Source organism: Electrona antarctica (genome assembly GCF_951216825.1).
Source record: "Electrona antarctica genome assembly, chromosome: 24".
NCBI classification, from domain to species: domain Eukaryota; kingdom Metazoa; phylum Chordata; class Actinopteri; order Myctophiformes; family Myctophidae; genus Electrona; species Electrona antarctica.
The window spans coordinates 21,584,047-21,600,660 of NC_136803.1; the positions used below are offsets into that span (position 1 = coordinate 21,584,047).

The 16,614-nt window shown below is 44.4% G+C and overlaps 1 protein-coding gene across 1 annotated transcript in view; it reads left to right on the forward strand.

Annotated features, from left to right (window-relative positions):
• LOC306917398 (nck-associated protein 5-like) overlaps nucleotides 1-16,614 on the forward strand; it is a 70,275-nt gene that overhangs the window by 22,041 nt on the left and 31,620 nt on the right. Inside the window, exons 2-6 of the mRNA XM_079495618.1 lie at nucleotides 2,683-2,758; nucleotides 7,484-7,702; nucleotides 11,422-11,490; nucleotides 14,046-14,084; nucleotides 15,782-15,901. Of these exons, the coding sequence (XP_079351744.1) occupies nucleotides 2,683-2,758; nucleotides 7,484-7,702; nucleotides 11,422-11,490; nucleotides 14,046-14,084; nucleotides 15,782-15,901 (523 nt within the window). The remainder of the gene's footprint in view (nucleotides 1-2,682; nucleotides 2,759-7,483; nucleotides 7,703-11,421; nucleotides 11,491-14,045; nucleotides 14,085-15,781; nucleotides 15,902-16,614) is intronic.

Below are 16,614 nucleotides of genomic sequence, written 5' to 3' on the forward strand. Positions count from 1 at the left end.
CCTAGTACCACACATACCGTACATACATACATACGCCAGCCGACCACAGTATAGTACATTCAACTTACATACATGTATACATACCTGTACATATGTTTTCCTGTTACCCAACCAATATTGAAACATATCGTAAATTACGTCACCATTGACAGCCAGTTCTTTATTATTTTATTGCCACGATTTTTTTCCAACCCTAAAACATGATCATCAGGTATTATTATAATATAAGGAGGAAGAACTTTTTCCAAAAAGTGTACAGTATTTGTTAAAATCATGCTTTTATGTGGACACGCCCACCAGTTCATTAAGTATGCCTGCTTTGCCTGATGGGTGGTGATCCACCTGAACTGAAGCCGCACCCATGCACAGCTCCAGGCAGCGGTGGCCAAACGGTTTGCGGAGCGGTCTTGATACCGGAAGGTCGCCAGTTCGAATCCCCGGACCGGCATGTTAAAATTACCACCGCTGAAGTGCCCTTGAGCAAGGCACTGAACCCCAACCATGAATTGTTCTATGAGCAGGGCGTGGCTGTAAACAAGCATCTCGAGCTTAGTCCACCTACCCTGGGTAAACAAAGAACTTTGCTTTACTTTGCTTTTGCTTAGCTGTAGTTGTATGATAAAGGGGAGGGGTTAATAGTGTGATGTCACTATATTACTGTTTATTTCATTGGCCCGTTTGAATTTCAAGGGTTCAGCCTCCAGGAAGAAACCCTAAATACAAAGTTAATACACCATTGCACATAAAAACGACTCCAGGGTGTCTAATGAAGTACTGTCACCTCACAGACACATGAAAAACTGGAAAAATACAAAACTTGTGGCACTCCATCTTTAAGGGTTTATTTGTTGTTTTGGTATTTAATTTCAACTTCAAATTGAGTTGGCACTCGACAGAGTTCAGTTCTAGTTCAAACTGTGCCCTGCATACAGTAACCGGTGGCACATTTGTGTATTAACGAGAGCAATGATCTCTCCATCTATTTCTTTCTGTTGTGAGTGTTGTGTCCCGACGGTAACAGATACGGTCGCCACTTTTCCATCTCGCCCCACTACTCTACCTAGCTGTAAATAACAAACATAATTCATGTTGGTGATTATATAAAAGGTATTATCATATTAATTTATCATTGTCAAGTTCACTCTGTATATCCACGGGCATAATGGCATGATGATGCCATTACAAAACATGGGCTACATGGAAGAAATGTGTTTAATAAAACGAAATGAACTGCTAGAAGGTCCTAAATTAACTTCATTAAGCAGTCACCGTTTCTGTGTCATGTTGTTCTTTCTTAATGTTACAGAGTATAGAGATCGACTACTATACAATCAAATAAATCTCTATACAAGATAATTTCAGATTTCAGAGAGGGAGGGAAATACTAAATGAACTGTTAACTACATTAAAACATTTCGCGGGGGGCGAGTTGGTAAAGGGACGAGTCGTTTGGTATTCGTCCCGACTGGTTCCAAGGTTGGTTCCAAGGGCATATCTTTGATCACATATGTAAATAATCCTGGTCATATCTTGGTCACGAGCAGCATCTGGTGAAGTCCTCTTTTTCTAAGACAGGACGAAACAGGAACTCTGTTCACTGAGGGTACGACTCTACGCGTTGTGACTTTAATCCATCCGCGTCGGCAGCCGATTCCATATATTATTTAGGGTCCTTGACATGAAATAAGTTTGACAACAACTGATGTAGAAACATAGGGTTTTTTCAGAAAACTGTCATTATTCAAAAGACATTGTGTAGAATCTGGTCCTAAATGGGTTAAATGGAAAGAGGAACAGACAGGTGTGTGTGTGTGTGTGTGTGTGTGTGTGTGTGTGTGTGTGTGTGAGTGTGAGTGTGAGTGTGAGTGTGAGTGTGAGTGTGAGTGTGAGTGTGAGTGTGAGTGTGTGTGTGTGTGTGTGTCTGTGTCTGGTAGCTGTTTTGCATCTGCATCCTAAGCTGCACAAATGGAAGCGAGGATTGTTGTTCTTTCAGTAGGCAATTACCTTGAAGGTCAAGGTCATTTAATCACACAGCGTTTACCTCCGTGATTGAACTTCCATACCTATCACTATCTATCACACACACGTGATGCACGCACGCACGCACGCACACACGCACGCACGCACGCTCGCACACAGCCACAGGTCAGTGAATGCCATATTCGGTTCAGTTAACCAGGAAGTGTTTTAGTACATTTTTATCCTGGGTTTAACTGACATTGTGTTTATCTTCCTTTACCAAAAAAAAAATCTACCAATCTATCAAACCAGACGCATTTTGAGCTTGTTGATCTGCTGTTTCTTGGCGAATGTTTCCCCCGGAATAATGTGTAGGCAGGCTGGTGTGTTCAGGTGGTTGAATGTGAACAATGTAGGCAGGCTGGTGTGTTCAGGTGGTTGAATGTGAACAATGTAGGCAGGCTGGTGTGTTCAGGTGGTTGAATGTGCTCAATCTGTCAGTCAGTCAGCTATAATGGTATTTAGGAAATACAGTAACATCAGCTTGTTATTTTTGTATGCGCTCACTGCTATAATAAACATTTTGTTCACTTATACATGTCCTCTTCTCTCTCTCTCTGTGTGCGTGTGCGTGTGCGTGTGCGTGTGCGTGTGCGTGTGCGTGTGTGTGTGTGTGTGTGTGTGTGTGTGTGTGTGTGTGTGTGTGTGTGTGTGTGTGCGTAGGATGGAAGAGACCGTGCGGTCACTGCTGCAGAACCCGGGGTCTGGGGACACCATGGACATCATGAAGGCCTACAAGGTAACAGAGAGTACATGTTGAACAATAGAACTGACCAGCCTGTAGTATGCACATGCATGATTTTCCCAACAGGACACGCCCCCCTCATCTAGACTGAGTGGCAAAACATTGAGCAGCATGGAGTGTTGGAGTTTGGAAGTGCTGTTGGAAATCACTCAACCGTCCTGCGTACCACCTGTTTCTAAATGTCACATAATGCAGGAGGCAGCAAAATGTTGTGTTATTGAAAACAAGCTCTTCCAAACTCTGACACGCTGACACTGGTGGATTTTTATGAAACAAAAACTTTGCATATAGAAAGAGGATAATTCAAGCTTTTCGTATACAGCTGCAATGTTGGTGAGTTTAACATTGTTTAATGCAATCAGACAGGACTTTTCTGTTTGGATGAATGGGCTGGCATGGCCAGAAAGTAGTTTTTTGCCACTCAGTGGGCGTTCCCGCATAACTTCCAGGTACGATGATGTCACGCGCATACCCTCTATACCTCATTTCGAGCTCTTCCAAAGTCAGTAAAAGTGTTTCAGATCAAGACTCGGACTTGGTCTTAACACATTTTGTGCCCAAGACGTCTGTGGACGTCTTTGGTATTACCGCACGGGCTGAGCCCAAGACGTCTGTGGACGTCTTTGGAAAAAAAAAATATATATATATATATATATATATATTTTTTATTTTTTTTATTCAAAAAAATCAAAACAATGATTTTGATTTTTTTTTAATACATGGTGCCAAAGTTCGTGTTTTCGCCATTGAGCTTCAGCTGACTGTCTCCACAGTCAGCTGAATTATAAAAAATGTGAATGGATTTTCTAGGTGAAAGTGATTTTTGGGCAGTTTTGCGTGGGCTCTCAATGTGTTAACTTGGACTCGCTTTAGGTGGACTCGACTACAACACTAACATATATCGATTTATCGTGATACCGCTGCCTTTTTGCGATACTGATATTGCGCATGTTCATACCTCGACATCGATGCGTTAACGATATATTGTGCAGTCGACTTACCTTTTTTCACTGACGAAGACTAAATGGAAGGGACTGGTGGATAAGAGATCCAGTATAAGTCACGGACGCAGATGTGATTGGTGTAGGACGGTTGTCGTGTTGGCTGTTTTGTCGACGTGAGTCTCAAAGCGGTGGGTCCACCTTGCGCAGGCACAGCAGGCCAGATAGCTGCCGCTTACTGCCATGGTTCCATTGCAGAGGGATAACAGCATCCTACATGTTAATAAACAAGAGTGGATTACCGAGCGAGGGATTAGCGACCATGGGACAACGATCCAGGGAGGAGACGGATATCCTCGAGAGTGCGCCATGTGGCGCCAGCGAACGCACGGCATTGAGGACAGATTCCGACGGACATATGATGGATTCTGGGTAGAAGGATAATCTTAGTTTAATTCCACGGTGATGTACAGTTGGAGGCCATCGATATTGTCCTTTTCTTTTTGCTGAGGTTTGCGTGATCTGCGCAAAAGGACAGTTAACCCATTTTGGGCGGGAACCCCTTTTGGTGTTTTAAACATTGTTATAATTTAGCTATTGAAAAATAGCAGATCTACAAGCTCATAGCGCGCCACCGAGTGGCGCGCTACGAGCTTGTAGGTCTGCTATTTTTGAAAAGTCGTGAAAATATTTATTTCAGAAAACTGGAGGATTTAGAAGGATTTTTTTAAATTTTGAGGTCAGGCCTAAATGGGTCAAATGATAAGGGACAATATCGGTGGCACCCAACTGTATGTGCAGATGTGGCAATTGCAAAAGTATATTTTTTTAGGGGTGCTATAGCCCATCCTATATACAGCTTTAATGTTTGTGTTGTCTTGAACAAACATTTAAAATGCCATTGATCGGCGTCAAAGACGTCATAATGTGTCTGAGCAAATCGGCACGTGTATGTCGGTGGGTGGGAACCCTGGGCCAATAAGGGACCACCCCATTCTTGATGTACTGTGATTAGAGCGCCCCTCACTTCACATGGGTGTGATTTTTTTCCCTTGTCTTTTTACTGCATCCTTGCTTGAATTGTGCTATCAGAATATAGAGCTCTAAATGCTTACTTTAACAAAAGAATAGCACTTATACCTTCAACATTCTTTTGGTTAACCCATTTTGACCTGAGATCAGATTCTAAAAATGTCTTCTACATCCTGACAGTTTTCTGAAAAAGCTATGTTTCTATGTCAGTCGTTCTATTTTTCAAAAATAGCAGACCTACAAGCTCGTAGCGCGCCACTCGGTGGCGCGCTATGAGCTTGTAGATCTGCTATTTTTCAATAGCTAAAGCATAACATAATGCTAAGACCAAAAGGGGTTCCCGCCCAAAATGTGTTAACATTCTGAATGCAAATTTCCAAAAGCAACACAATGAAAGCTGTGTTTTAAATAAAGTATATCATTTCTAAACACAATTGTCTGATGGAAATCAGACAAGATGGAAAGCCCTAATACGTTTTGGTCGAGATTTGATCGAGTCGAGACCAAAAAAAAGAGCTCGCGACGAATAACGTTATTTCGAATGCCTATTAGGAGATAGTGTGTGGGGGGGGGGGGGGGGGGGGGGGGGGGGGGGGGGGGGGGCAGGGTGCAACACGGGCCTGCCTCTCTGCTGCATTTGGGTATAAGGCGTATAGAACGCGTGGAGAGATCCTTCCATCCATCACTGTTGCTCTAAGCATGACTTTGTCTGGAGCATTAGCCACGGAGGTAAGCGTTATCCCACAGGCTTGACAATGATGTGTCAAAGCCAGGCCGGGGATGAAAAATGTAAGGCGCGTCCACAGCCATACATCAGAAGCTATACCATTACTTAACCCATTTAGACCCATTACTAGCATGACTGAAGTAAAATCAGACACAAGTAGCATGTGCTTAAATTCATATTTAGATAATGTTTCAGATGTCAAACATGTCTGAGGTGATAGAATGGTGATGGTTGATGATGGTCATGGAAGGGGAACCTTCCGACAGCTTCATGGGCCAAAGATAATAAACTTCAAAATCTTTAAAAAAAAATGGTCAAAAGGACAAGGTCATGCTAGTGTTAAAAAAAAGTCTTCTAAATCCTAACAGTTTTCTGAAAAACCCATGTTTCTATGTCAGTGGTTCTCAAACTATTTCATGTCAAGGAGCCCCAGAATATGAAATTGGCCGCCGACCCCAGTCTCAAAATATGTAGTTCCAGGGACCCCCCCAGAAACAAAGATTTGAGTTCAAAACGTTTGCTCTGAAAGAACATATATTCCACATTTTCACGATTAAAAGAAAATGGCCGCGCTACGAGCTTGTAGATCTGCTATTTTTCAATAGCTAAAGTATAACCTAATGCTTTAAAACACCAAACGGTGGTTCCCGCCCAGAATGGGATAATTCAAAGCTCATTGACCACCAGTGGCAGCCTTCATTTCATCCCCAGCCCACTGACTCCTCCTGATCTCACTTTAGGGAAAGAGATATTCACTAAACAGCAGGTCTATATGCATGGTGAAAATGAAGGAATTTTCACAATTGGTGTGTTGTTGGCTCCAATGTGGATCCTAGACTTCAGGCCGTCGACAGGGGGTCCCCAGCTAAATGATGATTAGGAACCAAATAGACCCTTCTTATGGGTCTGTAACTCTGAGAGTGTACAAATGAAACCATACACTCTCAGAGTTAAATCAACATTGATTTTTACAATATAAACATGGGGGTCCCAGAGATAGAAATGCCATTACATGGGGGTCCGTAGCCTATTGCATGTCAAACTGGGGGTCCTTGAAATTAAAATGGTTGAGAAACACTGCTAGAGCCGTACAAATCTTCTCTTATGGGGGTCCCTGCTGTATCTTTTCAAATGGGGGTCCACGGGTTCATAAATGTTCATTTGGGGGTCCTTGACATGAAAAAGTACACTATATTTCCTGTGCCAACACGCTGACACCAACATATTAAACAAAAGTAAATAGATACAATGTATACATAACATAATCAAGAGTACTGTACATTCAAGTAGTCCATTTTGTGGAAGAACATAAGGAGATAATGGACAGAAGACCGATTTGCGTTTAACTTCGATTATAAATGCAATGTATATTTTTTAAGTATAAAACAAAGACTAGCTCCTGACACAGACATACACAGAGACAAACAAAGCCTCCTACAAAGCCACACCATAAACATAAAGAAGGAAAGATTTTTTCTTGTTAAACTATACCTGCAGCCTCTGCAAGATTTGAAAGAATGACACTTTACATTGAATTTTCTAAGGATGTCAGACATACGAGGGGAGTTGTGGAGGTCACAGCCAGTCCTTTGGGTAAACCAGTGAAACATGATTTGGGGATGATTTATAAATGGATGTTTTGGAGTTTCAGTGTCTCTGAAGCTGCTCGTCTGGAGTCTCATGTATTCCTTTGTTGTGCAGCAGTGCTGCTCGCAGAGAAACAACAACAACAAGATTATTTTTCTTCATTCTTCAGACTTTTTCTTGCTCCAGGATTTGATTCTAGTCGATTTTTCCGTGTCGTGTAACATTCCTCCCTCTGTTGTTTTCTTCCTTGCACTGTGCGTACTTAAATTAAGTGTCACCTCGCCTTTTGTAACCTCGTTTCAATTTTCCTCTCTGTCTCCCCACGTCTAACCTGCTTTTCTCTCGCTTGTCGTGTGTGTGTGTGCGTGTGCGTGTGTGTGTGTGTGTGTGCGTGCGTGTGTGCGTGCGTGTGTGTGTGTGCGTTCTCATCAGGATAAACTCTTAGAAGAGGCGCACAAACAGCATGACAGCTCCGTGGAGGCCGTGGAGCGCCGCCGCTCGCTACCGGCGCCGCCAGCCGATCCGCAGCAGCCATCGGATTCGTCCGGGTCCGTCCCGCAGAGCGGTAGCGCCGAAACCGACGGCCAATCGGACGAGGAGGAGAGAGACAAAACGACCAATGAACTCCTGGAGCGCCTCAAGGCCATGGAGGTATAGCCTATAGGAGACACTTATATAGACTGCACTGGTGGAACAACACTGCTGTCTGTCTGTCTGTCTGTCTGTCTGTCTGTCAAGTGGTCTTTCCTTCGCTCGGAGAGCAACACGATCCTACACATGTCACATGAGCATGTAGCCCCGCCTCCCTTTAGTTTGGCTCAGCGGGGGGTACATTTATGTCTAAATATCTGCCGTGTGACACTTTTAATGACGCTCTGCGTCCTGAGCCACTAGCCACACTAATACCTGATCTATATGTGGTTGTGCATCGTGTTGCACACTGAAAACAGCCACGGTGTGAGCTTGTATATCGGCTATTATATATATATATATATATATATATATATATATATATATATACTGTTTATATATACAATATGTTTTATCCCACGGTTTTGTGACACCCACATTTTCATGTTGCCCTCTGAAAACAGCCACGTTGTGAGCTTGTATATCAGCAATTTTCATCGTGTTGCACACCAACAATAGCCACGTTGTGATTGATAGTCACAGTGAAGACGGACAGGACAGAGGGAGAGAGAGAGAAGGGGAGAGACACGCAGCAAAGGTCGTCATGAACGGAACTCGAACACGCGACGCGCTGTCAGGCCAGAGCCTATAAGTGGCATGATGCGCCTGGACCACTAGGCCAGCGGGCCCCATGCACTTTCATCATGTTGCACACCGACAATAGCCATGTTGTGAGCTTGTGTATCAGCTAGTTTTGGTGCGCTACAGCCAGAGTAATATAGTAAGAGAGTGGCGACACTAGCGTTGACTCCCATTGTAACAATGGAATGCGGAAGTGCTCATTCTATCTCAATGGGATCGTTCCAGCCATATAGGAGCAATGTTTGGAACTATAGCCCATATAGGCGAGATCAAAGCGTGTCGCTACTCTCCTACTCCACACTCTGGCTACAGCTACTAAGTTACTATGCTGCAGTTACTAAGTGTAAGCATTAGGCGCAGGCCTTCATTCTCTGGCTCTTGCCACCAATGTTCCAGTGACATTAACTTCTACCTGACACGAATGGAGGCTGTAGCTAATTACAGAAACACGGCAGACAATTGCCTGTGTGTGTGTGTGTGTGTGTGTGTGACTGCGGCTTATCTTGGTGGAGTATATAGTGGCAGAGGAAGCACAGCCAACCTGTCCGGCTGACGTCCGTCGGTAGAGCAGCGGCAGCACATTAGACGGACGTTTTATACGTTTCTAAATGGCTTTAATCCAACGTTATCTGCCATTTTTACACTCCGTCCCGCCGCTCCGTGTGATGGATGCTACAGCCAGCAATAGTAACACGAGCGACGACGGCGGCCAGGCAATACATCACTGCCCCGCGCTGCGTATAACCTATTTAGAACTGAGGCCCAAAAAAAGTCTTCTAAATCCTGACCGTTTTCTGAAAAACCCCTATGTTTCTATGTCAGTGGTGCGCAACCTTTTTCATGTCAAGGACCCCAAAAAATATATGTATTTTGCCGCGGTCCCCCATCTCAAATATGTTGTTCCAGGGACCCCCCCCAGAAGCAAAGATTTGAGTTAAAAACGTTCGCTCTGAAAGAATTTGATTTGCACCCACATTTTCATGATTTTTCAAAAACGCTACGAGCTTGTACATCTGCTATTTTTCAATAGCTAAAGTATAAACATAATCCTTAGCCCAATTTGTGCCCAAGACGTCTCCGGACCTCCTAGGAATTATAACACCAAAAAGGGGTCCCCGTTCTGAGTGGGATAAATGGCGCTGACACTAAGTAAGCGCCGCCCGTCTCCTATTTCCAACACACTGATACACTCCATTGACATGGCAGGCACGCAGCCAGCCCGCCTCATATAACTATAGCTTCTCTTTTTTGCAAAAGTTCAAATTGTGTCTGCGAGGGGGAAAAAAAGAAAAGATTTGCAATTGCATTTCCTCCGTGCCGTGCCGTGCGTGGCTAAATTAAACCCCTCTTTTGTTTCAAATAATGGAAGGTGATTTAAGCGAGGAGGAGGAGAAATTGTTTCAGTCATTTGTTTTCTTTGACGGAAGAGATTATTGTGGCGGATGGTACTCAAATTTAAACAAAGCACGTTCCAGCCACATATATATATGCAGGCCAAAGAGAACTTCCCCAGGGAAAGGAAGGGACCGCACACTCCAGAGACTCAGGACAAGATTACTTATGCTTCATTTTTTTTATTGCACGACACGTTTCGCCGTTTGGCTTCGACAGGTGCTTGTATGTGTGTATATATATATATATATATATATATATAAACAGATAGCTTCTCACTTGCACATCCAGGTGGGGGAGGTGCTGGTAGGCAAGGTATAAATGCAGGCCAAAGAGAACTTCCCCAGGGAAAAGGAAGGACCGCACACTCCAGAGACTCAGGACAAGATTCAGTTATGCTTCATTTCTTTATTGCACGACGCGTTTCGCCGTTTGGCTTCGTCAGGTGCTTGCATACATGATATATATGATATATAATCATAAGAAGAGGCATTCTTATGATTTCTAATATCTCCCAATAAAAGCATTCTATAAACGTATCAATTTGCCCTACTTATGCCTTACCATATACCTGTAACCTAGCAACTGCTGCCAGCTGTCACAAACTATAGGTGACGTTAACCCACATCTCATGGGATAGCAGCAATCCCTCTCGAGTATTATCGGCCCCCGGAACGTCTCTCTCTACGTCGTCAATGTAGTGAGGCCGCTTTATATGTAACACAGAGCGAGTTTACACTAGATACACTTGAGTTCACTCGCACAGATTTACAAATGGATCAATTAACTCTGTAAAGATATGCGCGTAGATCACGGAAACGTTATTTGACTACAGTATCATCAAGTTCACGCACACACACTCCTGATGATTGAGGCTTTTCTTTTTCTTTTTTTTAGGAACAATCTAGTGGAACGGGTGAACATAGCGTTCTCTTACTTAACCCAATTTTGAAATTTTTTGCATCAGCAGCAACAGCTGTCGCTTCTGTCCCTGGAACAACATACAGTATTTACAGATGGGTCAAAAATTTCAGAATGGTGAAAAATATTTCAGATCATTTTTGGGGTCCTTTTCACATGAAATAGTTTGAGAACCACTGACATAGAAGCATACTTTTTTTCCCCCCGGAAAACTGTTATAATTTAGTAGACATTGTGTAGAATCTGGTCTCAGGTCTTAATGGGTTTAATCAGGTCTGGTGGTTCCTAGTTCCTACTCAAAGGTCATGGGGGCGGGGCATCAGAAACAGGCGCTGCGGCCTGACAGAACAGTATACGCCGCCCCTTCTTTCCCCCGCCCCGTCAAATTGTAAACCACCGCGATCGATATAAGAGCGCCGCTGTAAAAGGTGAAGCAGGAGCGCCCCTGCCCGAAGATTCAATATTCAGCCTCCAAACTCCACCGCCACGCTGCTCCAAAGTTCACCCAACATCCGTTCCTCACGTCCAGCCGGCCTTGACCTTTTCACGGAAACTAACGCTTTTGACACATGACCTTTTGTGAAGCTCCGGCCCGGCCCCCGGCCTGCCTGCCTCCATCGTGCTTGGTCATTATTCCTGATCCGGTCGTCGGTTCGTCGTTGTTGTTGTTGTTGTTGTTGTTGTATCAACTATGTCGGAACTCGAGCTGCGAGTGAAGGTTGTTGCTATTCTGACTGTGTGTGTGTATGTGTGTGCGTGTGCGTGTGTGTGTGTGTGACCTGCAGGAGCAGAACGGTGTGCTGGCCTCGGAGAACGCCAGTCAAAGGGAGCAGTACGAGCGCTGTCTAGACGAGGTGAGTTTGGACCTAACTATGGAATGCACTTCCCATCAGTCCTGTTTTTGTCGGCTAAAACTATGGCGAAAAATGTTCGTCGACTACCTTTTTTCACAAATGAAAACTAAATGGAAACAAAATGAAAACTAAGCTATGATGACTAAAGCTAAGACTAAATATACTGACAATTTCGTCAACAAATAAAAACTAGACTAAAATGTTAGGAATGGACTACTAGTGGACAAGAGATCCAGTATAAGTCATTTTACACTTTGTGAGCTTGTAGATCAGCTATTTTCAGCAAGTGTACAAAGTCATTACGACAAATCATGACAATAAACACAATGTTTTGGGCCGATCAAATAATTTATAAGAAGAAAAACAGCCTTTATTGACTGAAGAGTGACTCAGGCTCCTTACTCGGGACCTTACCTTACTTTGCAACGTTATTGAATGTTCCTCCTTTTTTCCGTTTATAGTTTTGGCAATGCGCTTTACTTTTAGTTTTGGCACCGCATGCGTGTGTGCATTTATTGCAAAAGCCACACGCACACAAGCTGCAAAATACATGAACAGACCCTTGAATTGTATTCCCACCACCTCCCTCCCTTTGCTCGGCAACACGGCTGAAGGAAAAAAATAATCAATTTTTCAGACTTTACAGTAAACATTTTAATCATCCCAAGAATGGGTGCTGCTGAGTAGCTTACGCTGCGACCCTGTATGAACCATGGTTTGTGGCAACAAATAATGCTTCTCTGGGCCCTCTATTTACTTGTGAGAGCTGCAGGGGGGGGGGGGGGGGGGTTGTTTACGAATACCAAAGTTGGTAAAGGGGCGACTCCCTTTACCAACTCGCCACGGGCGTACAGCCGGCGGAACTGCGCGGCCTGGTATTCCTCAAGTAAATGATGCTTAAACGGTAAAAACCTAACATTATTCCCAACCTTAATTAACCTCAGTAAAACTATGCCAACCCTATACCTAAACCTAACCCCAGTAAAACTATGCCTAATCCTAAACTTATTTCTAACCTTATTCTCAGTAAACGGAACAAAGAAATCACACCCGTGTGAAGTGAGTGGTGCAATTAGTAGTATCAGTATTCTGTATAGTATTGATACTTTTACTTAGTATTACTTTTGAGTACTTTTGTTCCACCCACACCCTCCCTCCCTGCATGGTCGAGGACGTCTGGGTTCATCCCGTCAGTGGCTTTCCTTGAAGGCGAGGCTCACTAATGATGCCGTGTTTGATGACAGGGGTCCACACGTCTCTCCTAACAGCCTCCAGCGCAAGGCATGGGGCCGCGTCGCCTTGCTCAGATAATGACTGTAGACAAACAATCTGCCAACAGAAGAGACCAAGGAACGCTTATTTTCAAATGAGACCGGCTGTGCTTGTTTAACTTTTTCTTTGCTGTTGTTTTTTCTTTTCTTTTTTTTAGGGTTTTTTAGGTTTTTTTTAAACGCTTTTAAACTCAAATCTTTGCTTCTGGGAAAACTGCCATGATTTTAGAAGACATTGTTTTGCAGAATCGTGTCCTCAAGTTTAGAACGACCATCCCCCCCCTGTTGTTGTGTGGCCCAGAAGTCATGGAACACATTTCCATTTAAATACTGCTGCTAGCTGCTCACTTCATCATATTTCCTGCTTTTCCCTCGACCGGTTCGATACGGGGAGAGCGAGGGAGAGCTATAGACACCTCGGAAGAAGCTCCAGTGTGGCCTCGCCCGCCCGCCGCATGTTAATGAGCAATCAATGGCCGGTAATCGGAGTCGCCGGTCGATGGACTTTGTGGTTCCCCTTGTGAGTGGTTCCACTTGTGAGGTGTGAGTCTCCAGGAGACCCAGACGAGGCCCGGTGGAGGCACAACAACACTTTAACGCCTCTGGCCCAATATACGTCAGCCCCTCCGCGCTGTCCATACAGCATACAGCGGGCCCTGGAAGGCCATTAATATCCATTTAGAGCTGAGGCCAGATTCTACAAAGTATGTCTTCTACAGTTAACTTGTGTCAAGGACCTCTAACATTATATATATTTGGCCCGCCGCCCCCCATCTCAAAATATTTAGTTCCAGGGCCTCCTCCCAGAAGCAAAGATTGGAGTTAAAGATGTTCGCTTTGAAATATGTATACGTATTGAAAGATTTGCACACATTTTCCCGATTTTTCAAAAATAGCAGACCTACAATATCTGCTGTTTTTCAATAGCTAAAGTATAAAATAATGGTTAAAGTGGTTAAAAGCTAAATTATTAGCTAATTATTAACTATTATAAGCTATTATTTAGTCAATCTATTTTCAAATTTTATTTTCAATCTGATATTTATCAACCAATTAGTTTTTTTTTATGTTTAGCCTATAATGTCCAAAATTGGGATGCTAGGATTTATACTGGTTGTTTCACTGGATGAGCGACGCGTAGGGCCTTTTGAAATGTACTGCACGCACACACATCTGTGAGCATGTATGTATGCATGCACAGCACACACACATTCATTTAATAATGATTTGTGTTTTTCCTTTTTGTCTGTCTCTCTCTCTCTCTCTCTCTCTCTCTCTCTCTAGGTTGCCAATCAAGTAGTCCAGGCGCTTCTCACCCAAAAGGTTTGTCTACTGTTTCCACGGAAACGCTTTTCGCCGCGGCTCCAATCTCAGAGTCACTGCGTTGTTTTTCGGGGTCCTATTATAATCGGGGGACTAGACTATTTGACATTCAATGTTCTTTCTCCACAAATGAGTCTTGGAAAAAATGGGGGGTCGTCTTATAATCAGAGTTGTCTTCTATTCGGCACAATACGGTAATTATTACCCCAGCGACCATGTGAAGTCATTCGATTATCCATCATCAGCTGTAGGGTTTTTTACACGTTCAATCGTGTTTGCAGTTTGCACAGATATGTTTGATATATCTCCATATTTGACTCCGTGCAAATGACTGATTGACTGTTCTCAGTCGCCACGACTGTTTTCAGTCCTTTGGATTCCATAGAAGCCATGCAGCACGTCTCCTATGGAAGCACGTCTCCTATGGAAGCACGTCTCCTATGGAAGCACGTCTCCTATGGAAGCACGTCTCCTATGGAAGCACGTCTCCTATGGAAGCATGTATCCTATGGAAGCATGTCTCCTATGGAAGCATGTCTCCTATGGAAGCACGCCTCCTATGGAAGCACGTCTCCTATGGAAGCACGTCTCCTATGGAAGCACGTCTCCTATGGAAGCGCACGTCTCCTATGGAAGCATGTCTCCTATGGAAGCACGTCTCCTATGGACGCACGTCTCCTATGGAAGCACGTCTCCTATGGAAGCGCACGTCTCCTATGGAAGCACGTCTCCACGTCTCCTATGGAAGCACGTCTCCTATGGAAGCACTTCTCCGTCTCCTATGGAAGCACGTCTCCTATGGAAGCACGTCTCCTATGGAAGCACGTCTCCTATGGAAGCACGTCTCCTATGGAAGCACGTCTCCTATGGAAGCACGTCTCCTATGGAAGCACGTCTCCTATGGAAGCACGCCTCCTATGGAAGCACGTCTCCTATGGAAGCATGGAAGCATGTCTCCTATGGAAGCACGTCTCCTATGGAAGCATGTCTCCTATGGAAGCATGTCTCCTATGGAAGCACGTCTCCTATGGAAGCATGGAAGCATGTCTCCTATGGAAGCACGTCTCCTATGGAAGCATGTCTCCTATGGAAGCATGTCAAGCACGTCTCCTATGGAAGCATGTCTCCTATGGAAGCACGTCTCCTATGGAAGCATGGAAGCATGTCTCCTATGGAAGCATGTCTCCTATGGAAGCACGTCTCCTATGGAAGCACGTCTCCTATGGAAGCACGTCGCGCACCCAAACAATGCGTCGAGATTAGGTTGATTTATTTTGAGATTATTACAAGTATTTGAACTGATCAAACTAGCAATAGAATACATGTTTTTAGAAGCATCTTCCATAGACGGTCTCAGAAATGTGATTATAGCAGATGTACAAGCTCATAGCGCGCCACCGAGTGGCGCGCTATGAGCTTGTAGGTCTGCTATTTTTGAAAAATCGAAGAACGACTGACAGAAACATAGCTTTTTCAGAAAACTGTCAGGATGTAGAAGACATTTTTAGAATCTGATCTCAGGTCAAAATGGGTTAAAGATTTAAAGCCTCAAATCTGTGATTTCTTTCTTCAACTTCAACTGTTATGTGGAACGTAAGCACCGCAGCAACACGGAATGATAATAATACCTAAACATCGTGAATACACTTTTGAGTCATGAGATATTTATTTATTGTCTCTTCCTTCCCTGTGTGCAGGATCTGAGGGAGGAGTGTCTGAAGCTACGGACGCGCGTGTTCGACCTGGAGCAGCAGAACAGGACCATGGGCATTCTGTTTCAGCAGAGGGTCAAGCCTGCTTCAGACCTGCTCCTCCAGGTACAGTACACTTACAACAATCATTTAGTCCATAATCATTAAGCCAGTCTGAAAAGGTGGGTTTTGAGTGTGCAGCTCTGATGTGTGCTGGGAGTGAGTTCCACAATGAGGGGGCGGCCACTGCGAAGGCCCTGTCACCCCAGGTTCTCTTGTTGGACTTGTGGGTTTCCAGTAGGTTGGCAGTGCTTGACCTGAGGGAGCGGGAGGGGGCATGGCGTTGGATGAGTTCAGAGAGGTAGAGGGGGGGCCTGGTTGTTGAGGGCTTTGTATGTGGTGGTGAGTATTTTGAAGTCGATTCTGAACTTGACTGGGAGCCAGTGGAGTTCACGGAGGACAGGTGTGATGTGGTCCCCTGGATCGGGTTCTGGTGAGCAAGCGGACGGCAGAGTTTTGAACATATAATTTTTGAGAACCTTGGTGGTGACGCCATACAGGAGGCTATTGCAGTAGTCGAGTCTGGATGTGATGAAGGCATTGATGAGTGATGAAGGCATTGATGAGTGTCTCAGCGGCAGTGTGAAATCTCATGAATCTCGTTTGCGTCCGAGCATAGGCATGGCAACGCAAAACGTACAAGTTAGTTACAAGGCTGCATTCTGTCGCGCGTGCCAAGCTGTCATTCTCTTGTATTATTTCCCACCACGGAGTAACCTCGCATCTCGGAGGACAGTCAAGACAGGCAGTGTCGGTAGGCCAATCAGAGGCAGGCGGGG